We start from the raw sequence: 17,162 nt of genomic DNA, 5'->3' as shown, positions 1-17,162 counted from the left end.
ACACTGCAGTGTAATGGACCTGTGAAGTGTCTGTTGATCATAGTGAGATAACATGGTGTGCTCAACATGGACTTAAAGTTAATTAGATTGACATTTACAACCAACACACATCAGAACCTTTGTTTGAGCGGTCACAATACAGAAAACCTCTCTCTGTCATTACCATCCTCATTTACATACAGCTACATTCATGAAATGTGACCTCTGCATTTAACCCTTCCTAAGCATTTAGGAATATAAATAATTAGTGGGCTGCTGTAAAACATCCAGGCGGTGACTTGGAGTTTCAAGAATGCTTGATTGTCTTGACTGTCCCCAGACAAATGGGACCAAAAGGACACAGATGTCACGGCTCAAAAAGACACTTTGAGTTGGACTGTGAAGCCTCTGCCAAGAAGGAAAACCAAGAAAGATGGTGGTTGGAGATTTGTTTCATCAGTAATGTTTCCCACCTTCTCCCTGCGGTCCAGTCCTCTCAAGGTCTAGTCCTCTCGGGGTCCAGTCCTCTCAGGGTCCATTTCCTCTCCGGGTCCAGTCCACTCGGGGTCCAGTCCTCTCGGGGTCCATTCCTCTCGGGGTCCAGTCCTCTCGGGGTTCAGTCCTCTCGGGGTCCATTCCTCTCGGGGTTCAATTCTGTGGCTCTCTGCTGTTTCTGCATGAAGACTAAAGGACAACATGAACAGGCTGCTCACAGTATATGACACTGAACAAAGTGTGTGGAACATGATAACTATGTTTGGAACCGAATATTAAATAGGGCAACATGGGTCACATATTATATTATTATTATCTATGTATCTATATTATTCAGGCTTATAGTGCTTCTATTCACTCTTCCTCGTGTTTCAGTTTTTTATAACTTTGAATCACAGAGGATTTATTATGCTGCATCTTATGTCTCAACCCTTTTAGAACTTTTAAGACAGAGAGCATTTAATTTCTGTAGGACCTGAAATTACAACAATTGAACAACAACCATATTTGGATGAAACATTTCTAAAGGGCTGAGGTTAAGGTGGTTAGACTCAAACTATAACTTATTTGGATATATAATATATTTTATGACAATATGACATTTTTCTGACTTTATTTCAACAAACTATACTATGAATTTTTTGGACATACTATCCTATGGCAATTTTTGGACTTTTTTGGACACTATAATAAGACTTATTGGACATACTATTTAATGACATATTATACTATCACACTTTATGGCATTTTTATGCTGTACTATGAGATTTTCTATGACATACTATAATTTTATGGCATACTATTCTTTGACATTATGACATTTATATAGCATATTATACTATATTTTTTATGGGACATCATACTATGACTTTTAACAACAAACTACTATGATATTAGTTATGACTTGTGTATGACAACCAACCAATTTCCAAATGATCACGTCGAGCTGAAGTGTTTGAGAAACTGGTTAGCTATCAGGTGAGAATGTTTTTATCAGAACACTGGTACCAGGTTTTAGACCGGGAGTAGAACTGACGGGAGCATCAGATCTTGAATTAAGTTGCATTCACGCTGATCTTTTTATTGACTTATCAATACTGTTGATCAAATTATTTTGAAATGTCTAGAATCTATTGGATTTGAGGTTAGGGTTAGAATATTATGTCGTTGGTTAGGGTTAAAATTATGTCGTTGGTACAAGCTGTTGTGGCTGATGACGTTTAGTCTAGCTTTAAGAGTGAGAAAGGAGTAAAATTAGAAATGGTAGTTCATCTGTAGATGATGCAATTTTATATACAACAGCACCCTCTGTTGCCTAGAAACCATTCAAAACTTACCTTTCTAAATTACTGTTAAATTCAGATAAAACCGAACACATGCTGTTCTCTAGAAAACTTACAAGTCCCACTGAAATGAGTATTATTACTCTTAATGGGACACCAATTGAAAATGTAGCCTCATATATATACACATATGTAGGTATACCTACATATATGTAGGTATATAATATCTTGGTTTATGGCTCAATGACAAGCTGTCCTTCAAGAAACATAGAAATTAAGTCCCAAGATAGTTCAATAAACCTTTTTATCCATCATGGAGATGTAATTCAGATGCTCTCCTAGCGCTACTCAATCAGTCGGCCCTTACATTCATAACTAGGGATGGTATGAGAACGTTAGGTGAATATTTATAGCATAACTTTGTCAAAGAAACGTTCCATCCCAACGTTCCATCAAAGGAATCCATATTTTTGTCAAAGCTTTTGATTAAAAGAGTAAAAGTTTACAAAGTGATATGGTTATTGCTCGCACTATGAATGTTTGTAATGTTACGTAAGCAAATGTAACATAGATTGAACACATCATTGAAGACATCACTCAATCTTTTTTTGAAAAGAAAAAAAATGTCTTCCGTCTTCTGTAGTTTGGATAGGGATGGGTGATATGATCCAAACTCGATATCACAGTATTGGGGGGTTTTACGGCGACAATAACTAGTGTCTATACACAAAAGCACACAACTTTGTATCAACACAGCAGCTGTTTGATATTGAGCAGAATGATGCGTTTATTTCAGACACTTACAGCACAGCCATCTTTGATACAGGCAGACATGAGCCTTTTTTGTGAGGAGTTGAACTGCAGTAAATCATGTGATGGGTTCAGGAAGTAAATGTCTCTAACATGGTCTGTCATCTTGGTCCTGGACAGATGAACAAAAAGATTTAGCTAATGAATCTGATTAAACTGATCTCCAGCAGCTTTATGGAAAATAAGAAACCTTGACTTGAATAGTTAACATCAATGATTTGTTCCTCACTATTATACAATGTTGACACAAACAAGAACGTATCGTTTAGACATAATCCAGAACACATTTCATGTCAACTGCAACAAATCATTCTAAAATTAGTTTTTTATGACGGTGTTTCCTTTCAAGAAGCTCTTCATGTTCACACTTAAGAGTCACGGTGTGTGAGGCTCTGCAGAGTGTCTGTTTGAAGCGATCGGTGGTCGTAGCTGAACAGAAGGGGAGGACTAGGCCTCAGAGGTCCTCCTCCGGATCTCCTCTATAAGAGCTGCTCTGGAGACATCGACCTGTGGAGAGAAGACAAGGACAGTGAGGTTAGTCCTGAAACGAAGTTCTACCATGTAAACAGCAGTGTGTGTAGGCACAAAGGGTGTGAGCCATGTGCACCTCACAGCAACGTATCCTCACTCCCCTCTTCATAAACCCTTGGAGAACTAGATCAAGGCTGGCTGGTTGGTGGTACTGAAATCCTCCATCATGCTACCTTACTATTTTTATTTAGCTTAGAGTTTCTAACTATATTGTGACAGCTGGTTAGCATGAGAGCCAGGTAGTTGGTTAGCATTAGAGCCAGGCAGCTGCTATACTTATCCGACTGCAGCACCACAGTGAGAAAGACACTATAACTAACCAGCTATCTCTATAAATACCTTTATGATCAAACCGACACATGTTCTATTTCACACGTCTACGGTTCTGATACTGATCTAGTCTGAAAAAGACTGACAGTTATGGAATGTTACATCTCCTCTCAACGTTCCTTCTCTACAGTTCACTCAGAGCAGCTGTCAATCACAACGTCACACCCCCTTCTTACAGAATCAAATAACTAATAACTAATTAAAACCCAGGAAAATTAACACTTGAACTCACACACGTGATAAGAACTACCTAAAATGACAGAAACCATCATTTGGAAAAACATATTTGATGTGTTCTTTCTTGGTTTGGTCCATGTCCCATACGCCAACATAGAGGGGGCGGGGTTACAACCTATACTGGCGATCGAGATGTTTTTACTTAATTTTGGAAAGGTGTCATATCATCCATCTTAATGTAAATAAAATCAATTCAAATGACTTTTCTGTGTGTGTGTGTGTTCTGTAGGACTCGTACCTCCTCCCTGGAGGCCACAACGCGGAGCTTCACCACTCCATCCTTCAGCTCCTGTTCTCCCAGTATGGCCACCAGTGGGATCCCAGACTCCTCGCAGTGCTGCAGCTGACTCAGCAGTTTGGGGTTCTTCTTGTACATCACCTCTGCCTGGATATATGCCGACACACACAGGAGTCAGTTGACACTACTTTTCAGAATTAAAAGTCTCAATAGTCAGTTCTAAATGACAGCATTGTATCTTAGAACAGAGTGGGGCTCACAGATCAAAACCAAATTTATTGTGGAATTTATGTGAAAAAAAGACATTGCTGTCAAAAAAGATCTTTCCAAGTTACTCTCTCTCCCAAATCACATACCTCCGTCAAGCAGTCCCCTGCAAAAATCCCTACACTGAAAGAAATGTCCACTCTACCAGTACTGCCTGAACAACATATGACACAAAAAAACTCCATGGTGAAATTACAAACACCTCCATGTGAGGGACTGCCTTTGACTTCAAACTTGAGACTTGAGATTGAGACCATAAACTCATGTTTACTGAGGTAATAAATCAAGAGAGAAGTAGAGTCATTTTCTCATAGACTTCTATACAACCAGAGGAGTCGCCCCCTGGTGGACACTAGAGAGAATGCAGCTTTAAGACACTTCCTCATCGGCTTCACTCGGCAGAACCGGAGGTTGTCCCTGGACAGAAAGTGCTGTCTGACATCGAGCTGAAGAGATGACAATATAACTGAGATTGAATCTTTAAAATACGTCCACAGTAGTACATTACTTTGCTCCCGTACTGGTACGCCTGTCTGGTCTACTGGAGGTCAAACTGTAGCTCAACTGCTTTCAGCTGAACCTACTAACTGAAGCCACAAGCTGCTGTATTTACAAGTCATAACCAGCCATGAGGAAAACACCACATTCAGACTGATGATAGTGGACCACGAACAGAGGTAACTAATGCATGTCATTCGGACTGACCTAAAAGTTATTGTAGTAGTTAATAAATACTGATATTATCATATTATAGATGAAGTTAATTCAAACTAATTCACTTTGAGAAGAACACATACAAATATGAAACACTATCATGTGAGGTTAACGGGTTAATCTGATATCTGTGGTGGAAGTGATGCCACATGACCTCTTCACAAAAATGTGCTCCCAGACTAATTTAAAGTCGGCTGTATCAGCTAACATGTTCGCCAAGAGACCAAAGTAATAAAGGAAATAAAACTATACAGAACAAACAACACACTCTCCTTCTCTCACACACACACCTTAATGCCAGCATTCCAAAGCTCAGTGACAAGTTGGAGTCTTTCCTCCAGCAGGTTCTTCTGAGCTGACGCCACCATGACCTGAACCTCTGTGGTGCGGACCTTCTCTGCTGAGGCCTGAACAACACAACACTGTTAGAGTCTGGACATCTACACAAACTTGATACCAGTACAACACTTCAACCTGAAACAGGTCAGATTTTTTGAAGAAAGAAAGAATAACTGTCAGAAAAATTAGGTTTTCTTGTAAAGCTGCATTTCCACCAAGAAGTTCCTGGTATTTTTAGTTTGGGGTTCGTTTTCAAGGAACTAAGAGGGTTCCTTCAGCCCATTCTTGTACATTGAGAGAGTACTCTCTCCTGACCAGGTCCTTTTTAGGGGACAAAATGTCCCCGGAACTTCATTTAGTCCCTGTGATGTTCCTCAAAGAGGCTATAATCATTTCTATGTAACAGATCACAGCGGACGCATTTACCTCAGCCTTCTGCTCCATGATGGAGAAGATCCTCTCGATGCCGATGCTGACACCCACACACGGCACTTTCCTACCCTTGGGGTCAAACATGCCCACTAGGCCGTCGTATCGACCACCGCCGGCCACACTGCCCACACTCACACTCTCTTCTGCAGGCGCCCCATTTTGGGCTTCAGTGGACACCGGGGCCACACCCGCCTGAGTCAGCACCGCCTCATAAATGATTCCTGTGTAGTAGTCCAGACCCCGAGCCAGACTGAGGTCAAACACCACCTGAGACGATGAAGAGGAGAGAGCAAAGATAGAAAAGATACCAGATCAGAACAGACAGATACCAGTTACATTGTAAAGAGAGAAGAAAGTAGAAGGTATGATGACACAAAGAAATGACTTCAGTGCATAAAAACACAACCATTATTATGGAAGAAATTGTATGGGATGCATGAATGACAGCATGTCTCACCTTGTCTGTGACCTGGAAGAGCTGCAGGTAGGTGAAGAGCAGCTTGATGTCGGACAGGCCAGCACAGGCCTGCTTACTGCGAGACATCTTCTGGTCCTGGAGGAGGCGCTCTGCTAAGTCCATTCCACCTGCAACACACACAGTTGCCTATTTACACATCTAGCAGAGATCTGTTTGTGTACACCTGGTGAATGGAAGTCCAATACTCCTTCAATGCTCCTTCTTGGTCTCCACCAACCCACAGCTGGTGTTGGTGGGTTTATCATGAGATCACCTGCCTGCTGCTGCTGGGATCCAGGCTGATGAGTGAGGAGGTTGTGAGCCTCACAACAATGATAAAGAGCAAAAAGAAACAACAAAGCTCTGTAATTCTTTGTGTGTAAGTCAAAGTTGGTTACAATGTACAACATATATAACGTCCTGGGTTCAATTCAAGCCGTGGGACCTTTATTGCGCTCCCCCCCATTCCTTATTTCTACACTGTCCTCTGTCAAAAAGGCAAAAACAAAAAAGATTGAACGGAAGAATGCCTCACTAGTGACCAACACTGATGAACACTGATGTCTCACATCTTGTGTGCATTTGGGTAAAGTCTCACCTTGTAAACTGACGTACTCTCCAATCTGGTCGGCTGCCTCCTCTGACAGGCCCTTCTCATTCACCATCTCCTTCCTCACATCCTCCCAGGGCATCTGGGTTTGGACAAGGAGATGGGTCAAAGCCAGATATTGAGGATTGATGGGGAGAAGATGAAAGAACGAAGGATTCATCACACCAACCACAGTCCGTCTGTTTAGTCTCAAAGTGTTGTCTCCATGTCAATAGATCGACTACATGGAGTTTCAGCTTTTCATCATTGAGTCTGGAACTGAAAAGCTCAGCATGTTCACATACCTTGTCCAGTTTATCCACTGTTGAACAGATGGTGCGGAACTTGTCATCTGGAACACCACACACAGCAAACATTCCATCAAGAATACGTCTGTCGTTGACCTGGACACCGAGGATGTGATAATTAATAATAATAACAACTTTAATTATACAGCTCCTATTCCAAAGGGTTGGAGTCCGAACAGCAAACACCCTGTCCCCCTCTGTCTTCAGCCTGGACCAGGGAACAGCTAGTGCCCTTATCAGAGGCTACAGGTTGATCCGTAAGGAATGAGAAGCTCAGCCATACAGAACAGAATGTTAAATTCACTTCGCTAAAATAGGGGCGATATGAGATCTGGTTTAACATCTGGTGGCTGTGTTTAGGACACACTGAAGTGAAGTAATCTTCACTTCAGTGTGTCCAAGTCCAGTGGTTCAAGATAAGATGACACAGAGATGACACCTGCTGACCAGTCTACAAGTTTCATCTGTAAATGTTAGTGAATGGACGTGACCAACCTTGATCCGGAAGTCTCCGAGGTCCAGCCCACTAAGGATTTCATAGACAATCTTCAGACACTCTGCATCTGGAATCATAGCGTCATACTGCCCTGCTATGTCAAAGTCCTGAAACACACACAAACATTCATTAGTTCATTGTCTAAGTGGAGTAAGTCAGGTCGGACCAGATATTCGCTGCGTGGTCCCGGTCAGGAGTCAACACATGTATCAGAGGACGACTCACACACTGGTAGAACTCTCGGTAGCGTCCGCGGGTCATGGCTGGGTTGTCGCGGCGGTAGACCTTAGCGATGTGGTACCGCTTGATGTTGGTGATCTTGTTCATGGCCAGGTAGCGGGCAAAGGGCACCTGAAGAGGGCGGGTCAAGGACAACACACAGCTCTTTGCTTTGATGGAGGGAATCCAAATACAGGAGTTTATGTGGCAGTGTTGCTCTCATCAACAAAAACTTTAAAGCAGTACTCTTTGACAACTTTTTCTTTTCACGATGAAAAGACTAAAATGACTAATGAAAGTAACCTTTGAAAATAAAGAGACCAAATGACGAATTGTAATTCCATATTTCTTCAATGAATAAAAACTTACCATAATGTGACGACAGACAAATGATCAAATGGATAATTACTGTTTTCAAACTAAGTCTTATTCAGAAAACCGGCATGTGTCTGCAGAATTACACACACTGTACCAGAGTTTCCTCCAGTAGCCAAATATATCTCATTCTAAAGTGGATGTAGCCGTTTGACCCGTTCATAATGACTTAACTCATCTTTAATCCACTGAGTACTGCGGATGTGTAGTTCACATAAAGTCACCAACCATCGAGGTCCAGACCAGTGTTGGGGGGGGCACCCTCCGCCCCCCCTTGAAGGTTGAGTTAATTTTGTTTCATTTTATTTTCTATATAGCGCCAGATCACAACAGAAGTCATTTAAGGTTCCCTTTCCTATAGAACAGGTATATACCTTGTTCTTTTATTAAACAAACTAAATAGCCTTATGTTATTTATCTTATTGACACGACGGCATGTCATTTCTGTCTGTAATCTGGGAACCCACCGGCTATCCACGAGGATTTAGATTTTTATTGGTTCAAAATGAACCTGTAAAGTGACTACTCGTGAAAGAATCCAGATGTACATGTTGTCTCTCACACCAACTCCAGTCTCACATCTGAAGTCTGGACGGTAAACAGCGAGCATCTCACAGAGAAGACAGTCTTCTGAAGCCCAGCAATATAGATTCTTCTTACCAGTCGTCAGACCGATATCCAGTGCTACCTTTAACTGATATCTGTGTTAGCCAGACTTTACAAGCTTCACTCGGAAATAGGAGTCTTTTTACTGACATTTGAGATTTGTCGTTTGTGTTGAGGCAACATAGAAGGTGCAGTGTGTGATATCTGGCCAGCATCTTAGTTTAAAACATTTAAACATGAACTACCACCAACAGGGTGTGAAGAGGTTACAGTGTTTATGTCAAAGACGTCTGTGTGTTAAAGAGAAATCTACTGACATGAGCATGTCATATCTGTTGAGTCCAGTTATCTAGTGTAGACTGAACAGTGGGTCTCCTCCATGTTCCTGGTGCTCCTTGCTGTGTGTCTTTGAAGGATACGGTGAGGTCATATCTGAGGGACAGCAGCTCTCCTCCTTGGTCCTTCAGGTCGTAGATGAGCTTGGAATCTTCTCCATACTTCCCCGTTAACGTTTCCTGGCCACCACAGGGACATCACAAGATACCGTGTTTGAATGCAAGACGTTCATGTTCACATGCACCGAGCGGCAAACCTGTTCAATTGTGTTGTGAAAATGTACCTTCAGTTCAAAAACAGGTGTGTCGATTGTTTCTGCTCCGTGGCGTTTGAAGCAGCCGATGATGGTGCTGAAGACTCTCTCTCTGATGGCCATCTGCTTTGGGTTGTAGTCCCTCGTTCCCTGACACAGAAACACATTTGCTGGGTTTCAATCTGACCGGCAAGTACATTTTCAGCTGCTTCAAATAAATGTTTATTTGGTGAGAATCCATCAGCAGGGTTGTAGTGAATCCACTGGCTGAGAGAACATTACAAACGACTTATAACAATGTTTTGTTCTGTAGCTTGGTGTCAGTTACTGTTTTGTGGCATTTTTCAAGTCAAAGGGTAACTTCAGTACTTTTCAACCTGAATTCTAGTTTCTCATGTTTTTGTGTCTAATTGACTAAGAGGGAAAACGATGCTAACAGCAGCTGCTAACAGGCTACAATGTAATCCACTGAGCCAATAACAGGCTCAGATTGTGATTAAAATAAAGAACTGTGTTTGGAAATATTCTGGTGTACCAAGTTATGGTCATAAAAGATCAACAGTGATACACAACAATGACATATTTTAACAACAACGCAACACTTTAGCTTGAACCAAACTAAGAGCTTTTCACTCGGTATTAAAGTTTGGATTTCTTTTGAAGTGGTGTCATATGAAGTACTTATGCATAGTCAAAAAAAAAAAAAATATTGCTTTCAGTGTGCACTTTATTTACAATATTTTGCCGTGTGACAGCCCTTTCTGACTGAACTGAATCGGTTATCTACGCTCTCTTCAAAGCCACAGGACTCCTTTGACAAAAAGCAGTAAGAATGTGTTCAAACTGTGTGGATGGAATTTACACCAGGCTGAGATCTGATCACGATGCGAGCCACACTGAAACTTGTGCATGTATACCTTCATTGCCATGCGTTTCTCCTTGTCCAAATAGATATCCAAGATTCAAAAGGTGTCCAGATACAGTTCATATTTTAACACCAGGTATGAATTTGGTCTCATTAACACATACTCCTTTTGGTTTTCTATTGCAACAGTGCAACTCAGTAAATGCATGTGTGTGTTTGAATCCAGCAGAACTGTGGTCCTACCTACCTTTGCCGTCTTGAGGACAAACTGATGTTTGCCATCGTCTCCTCCTATCTGAGCCTTCAGCTCCAGCAGTTTGGCTACCTCTTCATCAATCTGCAACACACACACACACACACACCAGAAGATAAGAACTTTGTGAACACTTACATAAAAGCCATACTGCGTTGGTAAACATTGGCAAGAAACTTGTAAAAGTACAGGCTACATAATATTACAGGAACAAACACACACAGCACCAGAGGCCTACCTGAGCCACAGTGATCCCAGGGAAAGAATGCAGAGATCGGACCCGTGGTGCCGCCCGAAAGCCCATCAGACCAGAGCCAGCACGAACACAGAACATGCCCAGCATGGTCAGCGCACAGCACGGACCAAAAATATAAAAAACAAGTCCAGGAATTGGACAGATAAAAGTTCAGGAGTACATCATGGGTACAGCAATGTCCAGTGGTATTGTACAGGGCCAGCCACAGCAGCCAATGACAAGAGTCAGTAGAAGTAGAACCAGTTGAGCAACGATATCCCGGAGGGTTGGATTCACCAGGAAGCGAGGTAGATGATGGTGATGAAGGGTGAGGCAGGCCGAGGTCATGGAGGGTCAGGCAGGAAGAACAGGAGAAAAGTGGTAAGCAACCCTAGCACTAGGGGGGGGGCAGGGCATGACCCATCATCATCATCATCACAGCGTGGAGGACAGAACATTGAGATCACATGAGACCAAGTCAATCAAAGAAGCCACACACACACTTCAAACTCCTTACATTTAGGCACTGTCCACATTACTCCGTTTTTACTCCGTATTTGCTACGTTTACACTGAGCGGCCACACTACGCCGGAGTTTTGGAGCACCCTAAACGGAGGAATCTGAAAACTCCGCCGAGGTTGGAGGTATTTGAGAACTCCGGGGTTGCGTTTGCGTGTGGACGGTCGTATACGGATGTGCTTAGAAAAAATTACGCCCACACCCGTGTTCGCTACTGGATTGGTTCTTGGCAACCATGACGTCTCCGTCCCTGATTCGTCACACTCACTATCACGTGACCCGTACCCGGAAGAAAACAAACTGGGCTACCAGCGATTCATTTCAACATGGATAACTAATTGCAAGCGTTGCTGCTAGCACAACAGCTACATGATGTTGCTGCTAGCACAACAGCTAGCAGCAGCTAGCAGCTGTTGTGCAGTAAAAGTCTGCATTTCTGTGGAGGTAGCAGCTGTTATTGGAGTGATTAGCGAGCGGCGTGACCGGCATCAGCCCTATGGAGCAGCTCGTTGTTTTTAGATTCTAATGAGAAGACACGCTGCACTAACGTTTTACTTCTTCCGTTTGGTAGCCTTGAGAGACCTTAGTCTGTAAGTATGTATTTATGAAGCATGAAAAGATGTACGTAGATATATTCTATTCGCGTGTTTAGTATAACATTTGTGTTGTATTAAATGTTAATCGCGGTTAGCATTTCTCCATTGGCAGTAATGTTAAAATTAGCTTAGAAGCTAGCTAGGCGGACATGTTACATGCTGGCTATATCATGGATTGTTGTTTTGTATTCATGTAATGTGTATAGGGACAGTTTGTAAAGCCATATTTCATATTGTGTTTCCACAGTTTTACAAATAAGAAAGATTCACACTGAAGTCTTGAAACTCTTCTATGGATTCCATGGTCTTTATTTCACGGATCTACTGTTAGCGATCTGCTAAGCTTTCCTGCACGAAGCAAGAGCAGAATAGAGTGAGAGACGTGTGTTGACTACATTGATGGACCCATATTCTAGTAAACGTTTACGTGTAAGTGTTGATTTTAAAGTAAATTTGATGTGAGAGAGAGAGATAGACCCGCACCGCTGTAATGCTAATCGCGGTTAGCATTTCTCCATTGGCGGTAATGTTAAAATTAGCTTAGAAGCTAGCTAGGCGGACATGATGTTCAGAGCTACTAGTGAGAACAGACATCAACAACACGGAGGAAACGAATGAGAGACCACATTGATGGACCCATAATCTAGTAAACGTTGTAAAAGTGTTGATGTTAAAGTAAATTTGATGTGAGAGAGAGAGAGAGCGAGAGACCCACAGCTCTGTAACTACTTCTGAAAAATAAAACTTCTAAAACTTTCCACGAACTGTGTCTGTTTGAGTTTAAAGAGGGAGATTTTAGAGGAAGATCTTAAGTATCAAATACAACCTTTCATTATTAAAGACTACTTTATTACTCTGTCGTATTTTTTTTTTTTAACTAAGCAAGCAATCCACTTCCTGTTTACACCGTCACGCGCATGCCCAGTGTACGTTAATGGTCACGTGCTGTCCGCCTTCGAAGGCTGCCGTGTGGACGCAGATCAACTCGAGAATGATGCTGAAACTCCCGTGTGGACGGAGATCGTTTCTATTTGACAAATCTGCATCCAAGGAGAAACGGAGTAATGTGGACAGGGCAAACCTGGGCTAATTGAAGATTTTTTCCTAATACAATTTGAAAAATGTCAAGTACCAAATGTGTTCATCGAATGCTGATTGACCACAATGGTAGTCCCATTTACTGAATTTGTGTGAGTTTTCAACTGAGGGAAGGTTCTCTAAGTGCCGTTTGAGTTTATAGAACATTTAACATTTGAAAAGTGTCTTCATCTGTCTTTTGTTAAATGAAAAAACTAAGTTTTGTTGGAGAAGATTTTAGGCATCTAATGCTTCTTGTATTGTCATATACACAAGTGTAGTGTGGAATGAGCTGCCTCACTTTCAGAGTACTGGTACTGTGCATCACTGTCACGCTGCCTGCTTACTGGACACTTGAATAGAACAGAGACATGGTTTATGTCATTAGTAACGCCTGTGCTCTGCCTACTATGATATGTAGTAAATCTTAATGTCTACTGTGAAAAACACCTATTATACTTTCCACTCTCACTTACAACAATCAGCGCTCCAGAGGCTGTGTGTGTCACTGGTGATTATGTGTTGGTAAAAGACAGCTCTCAATGACTCCCTGACATGACAGCAGAGAATTCAGACAAACAAGACAATCAAAGGAGGGCAGAAAGCTTACAGAGAAAAAAACACCTGAAAGGAGACTGATCGAGCCTGCTATTCAGCTGAGACATTCACTGAGAAACCACTCTAGCTTTCAATCTTTAAGGTTTTAAACTTTCATTCAGAAGCATTTATGTCACACAAGACCTCAGAATTCCTCCACCTGCTGCAACATCCTCTATGGTGCACTTTGGCAGAGGACGATGTTAAATACCAGCGGAAGGACCAGTAGTTTCAAATAGCGGAGACAAGAAGCGGCACATAGAGCTGGTCTTCAGTAAGAATCTGTGAGCTGGCAGATAATAAATACACTTTACATTACTGGTATAGTGGCAACTGATGACACCCGGTTACCTAATAGCTAACTAATGTTACCTATTCTAACGTTAAATTGTCACAAGCTGTCACACAACGCCTGCCTGCGTTAATAAGGAGAGCTATTGCATCAACTAACCTATGCGCAGACATGTTTTATTTACACACACTCAAAGTTCATGTCTGAACGAATCGCGACAGGGTTCTCTTAAAACGTCCAACTTGTTTGGGTTTTGAGTCGGTGTTAATACTAGCTAGCTAGCTAACCTTAAGTCGACACAACTAAGGAGGGCGGTTAGCGGACGGGGCTAGTTAGCTAGCCCTTCCATTTGAGGCGACTAGCAAGCTAGCAGTTAGCCGGTCTGGCTGAATGAAAAAAGTGACGAGCAGTCCCTTCTAACGTCACCTGAAATGTACATTTTTAAAGCAGCGTGTGTGTTAGCAGGCCAAATATCTAGCTAGAGCTCCCAGTGCGTAGAGCTAGCAAGCTGCTGTGTCGTTTTTATACTTCGGTTAGTATCCAAGTATCGCTCAAATTAAGAGCTATTTAGAGTTGACTCACTTATCACTGAAAATATTTCATTATATGAGTTTCATCAATATACGTAACCATTAGTGCACATTAACGAAGTGACTCATAATGAATCAATTGTGGACAACATTCTAAAGGCCGCCATAATGAAACAAACAGTTTGATCTGGGGGTTTCCAGCTAGCTATGCAGAATGAGTTACGGTATTCTACGTTTATCGGGGCTGAAGCAACCCTGTTCTCAACCTAACGTGAAATGCCAATTGGACACGCTGGTCACCGCATGTTAAGATGTCGCCTTAACATCACCATTAAAGATCAGCGCTTACTCTCAGTACTGACCTGATCTTTGCTCGCCTTCTCTGACTTTAACTTCCGAACGACTTCCCCTTGGATTTTAATCGCTTCTTGTATCTGTGCCTTGTGTTCCATGGCTTTTCATGAACGTGTTTGCACCGCTACTCACACCGGCGATGTTAGCTGTCCAGTGGGGACTGAAGTGGCGTAAAGCGGATACGGAAACACGTAAAGCTTGCGATTCATTTTTTTCTAAGTAAAATACTTCCTGGCGACAGTAAACAGCAGCAACTCCCAAGTCTCTTAATTGTCATTTCCTCGATCCTCGCGTGAACCAGAAGTTGTTCTGCACCGCCATATTGACGACCGTCCCAAAGCTCTTATTTAGTTCGGACTAGCGAGGCTCGAGGAGAGATCTCCGAGAAGCCATGATCGAGGACGCACGAGAACAGCCTTCCAGGAAATGTTTTAACGGCCGACACGCCCCCTCATTGTTCATCAGTTATGTGATTGGACGCTGCAGCCAATCGGACTGATCTGATTTTTTTCAACATGTAAACAGTGAAGACGGATCGCAGATTAAACTCAAGATTTATATTTGATTGGTTTTCTGATTCACCATCTGGTTTAAATGTATGTTCATTGTAGACTGAACAACAAAAGGACCACAAACAATTTTTTTCATTTATTAGAAAGATTTGTCTTTTCATGATCTGATATTTCCCTCAATAACTTTTATTATGGATACAATTAAAGTCAGAGAGAGCTGGAGAGACAAAACACTTTTTACATTATTTATCATCATTTCATTCAGTCACGTGAGGCTGATCATTCCTGAGTGTCAGGTTTGATGAGTTTTATAATTTAAGTTTAACCTGAAACATTGAGCCTAATAAATTAATTCCAGTAGTCAAGAGAAACAATAATCATATTCTGGGTTAATTAATAATGACATCACAATCTGAATTTCAAAACGTACAGACGCAAATAATTCATAAATAAGACATTCCGCCGATAGAAATCGATCTTGTGCTTATAAACAGAACACAGGGCACAGTTTGTTAACAGGTTACAGAGATACAACACCTCTAATCTGGCAGTGAAGATAATTGTATGTCTTTATCAGTTATTAGTATTATTAGATACTATTATTAAGTACAGTGATCATGTGTACAGACACAAACTTCTCAAAAGTCTCTCCAGCTGTTAAAGCCGACTGACAGCTGATCCAGCTGTGATCAGCGGCCACCGTCATCAGAAACAGACGTTGCTTCACGTGACACAACTGAGGAAAGGACGTCTCATGTCTCTTAAAACATATTTCCTTGTTTCCTCTCTCCTCACATGGTTTCCTCCATGTATCCCTGGTGGGAGGGACTAAGACGCAAGGAAAGGACCCAAGTGAGGGAAACGGGGATGCAATGAAGAGACTTGGGATGTACCCTATGTAATAAGTATGGTAGCAACCTTTTCAGTCACTAGATGCTATACGTTTCTAATTGTTTTTAGTGTACATGAGTACATGTGTACACAGTTCAATTTTTTGTTCAATTCAATAAGTTTTATTTGGACAGCCCAATATCACTAGTTTGCCACAACTAGTGATAAAAGGGTCACAGGGGCTCTCACCTCTCCAGTCCTCTAAAAAAATTTAATGTAGAATAATCCAAGATGTAAAAATTGCTGCTCACAACCCATGACCCCACTAGAGCCACAACCTGTGAAAAGGGGTCACAATTGATTCAAAATAAGAGGGTACAAGCCGGAAAGACTTGGAACCAGTGCTCTAAAACACTGCAGGAGGCTAAGGTCCTTGGTATCTTCAGGAACCAAAAACTCAAACAAAGAAACGACCAAAACAAAGATGTAAAGTATATGGATCTTGATTCTTACTTAAGATATATACAGTACAGAAACAGATATTGAAATATTGAAAGGGACGGAAGGAGAGCCAACATAACTTTGAACAGTACTGAGAAGACTTAGTGAAGGCTTGTTTAGTCTCTAGGTTTCCTTTGCTAAGAGATCAAAGCAGGGGTTTGCTCAGGCTGAGACTGGTTAGAACTGGACTGTTGTAGAATGGATAAAGCAAACTGAGGAACGCTGGATCCAAGTTTGAGATTTTCATGTAATTTCCAATTACATCTAGTAATTTCCAATACAATAAAATCAAACATTTCTCATACCACCTATGCCTACAGCATTAGTAATCTGACCAAATTCCCAATATTGGGCATGTACGGTGTTTAAATCGCCTCAAAAGTCAATGAATCTTCACATAGGACTTTAAACTCTGCATAAAAACAAACATCTTCCTGTTTAAACACTGCCCAAAGTCAGCGCATAACCAAAGTCCACTTCTACTGCGTGAACAGAGACCTGTCCTCATGTCTGTGAGTAGCATTGCATTGCTTTATTTTGCAGCTAAATATACTTAATGGACAGTAAAGAATTCCAAAGTATGGTGAATTTTCTGAGCAGTTTCATTAGCACTAGTGTTCTGTTTCAGGCACATGTTTACTTTGACAAGCCTTAGGAATTTCTTGTGACTGAAACTGGTAAAGAAACCTGAATGACAACATGTTT

The 17,162-nt window shown here is 41.6% G+C and overlaps 1 protein-coding gene across 4 annotated transcripts; it reads right to left on the bottom strand.

Annotated features, from left to right (window-relative positions):
• Window positions 1–2,517: 2,517 nt before the first annotated feature.
• Window positions 2,518–14,948, bottom strand: hars (histidyl-tRNA synthetase). 4 transcript variants are annotated; one of them, XM_076086787.1, is made up of 15 exons: window positions 14,622–14,942; window positions 13,317–13,390; window positions 13,142–13,193; window positions 10,407–10,496; window positions 9,325–9,444; window positions 9,125–9,220; window positions 7,731–7,856; window positions 7,505–7,612; window positions 7,007–7,105; window positions 6,711–6,804; window positions 6,113–6,240; window positions 5,650–5,922; window positions 5,175–5,291; window positions 3,904–4,050; window positions 2,518–3,074 (listed from the first exon to the last, which is right to left on the bottom strand). In XM_076086787.1, exons 3-15 carry the CDS (start codon window positions 13,163–13,165, stop codon window positions 3,015–3,017), a joined length of 1,482 nt encoding a protein of 493 aa, XP_075942902.1. In that variant the 5' UTR covers window positions 13,166–13,193; window positions 13,317–13,390; window positions 14,622–14,942; the 3' UTR covers window positions 2,518–3,014. The 4 variants fall into 4 exon arrangements, with proteins under 4 accessions (XP_075942902.1, XP_075942900.1, XP_075942901.1 ...); XM_076086785.1 differs by lacking the exons at window positions 13,142–13,193; window positions 13,317–13,390 and adding an exon at window positions 10,651–11,044; XM_076086786.1 differs by lacking the exons at window positions 13,142–13,193; window positions 13,317–13,390 and having other exon boundaries at window positions 14,622–14,948.
• Between the last annotated feature and the right edge of the window lie 2,214 nt (window positions 14,949–17,162).

The sequence above is a fragment of the Anarhichas minor genome, unplaced genomic scaffold (assembly GCF_050575085.1).
Source record: "Anarhichas minor isolate MPS153535 unplaced genomic scaffold, ASM5057508v1 ptg000008l, whole genome shotgun sequence".
Classification (NCBI taxonomy): Eukaryota; Metazoa; Chordata; class Actinopteri; order Perciformes; family Anarhichadidae; genus Anarhichas; species Anarhichas minor.
This window is presented reverse-complemented; position numbering and strand designations above follow the sequence as displayed.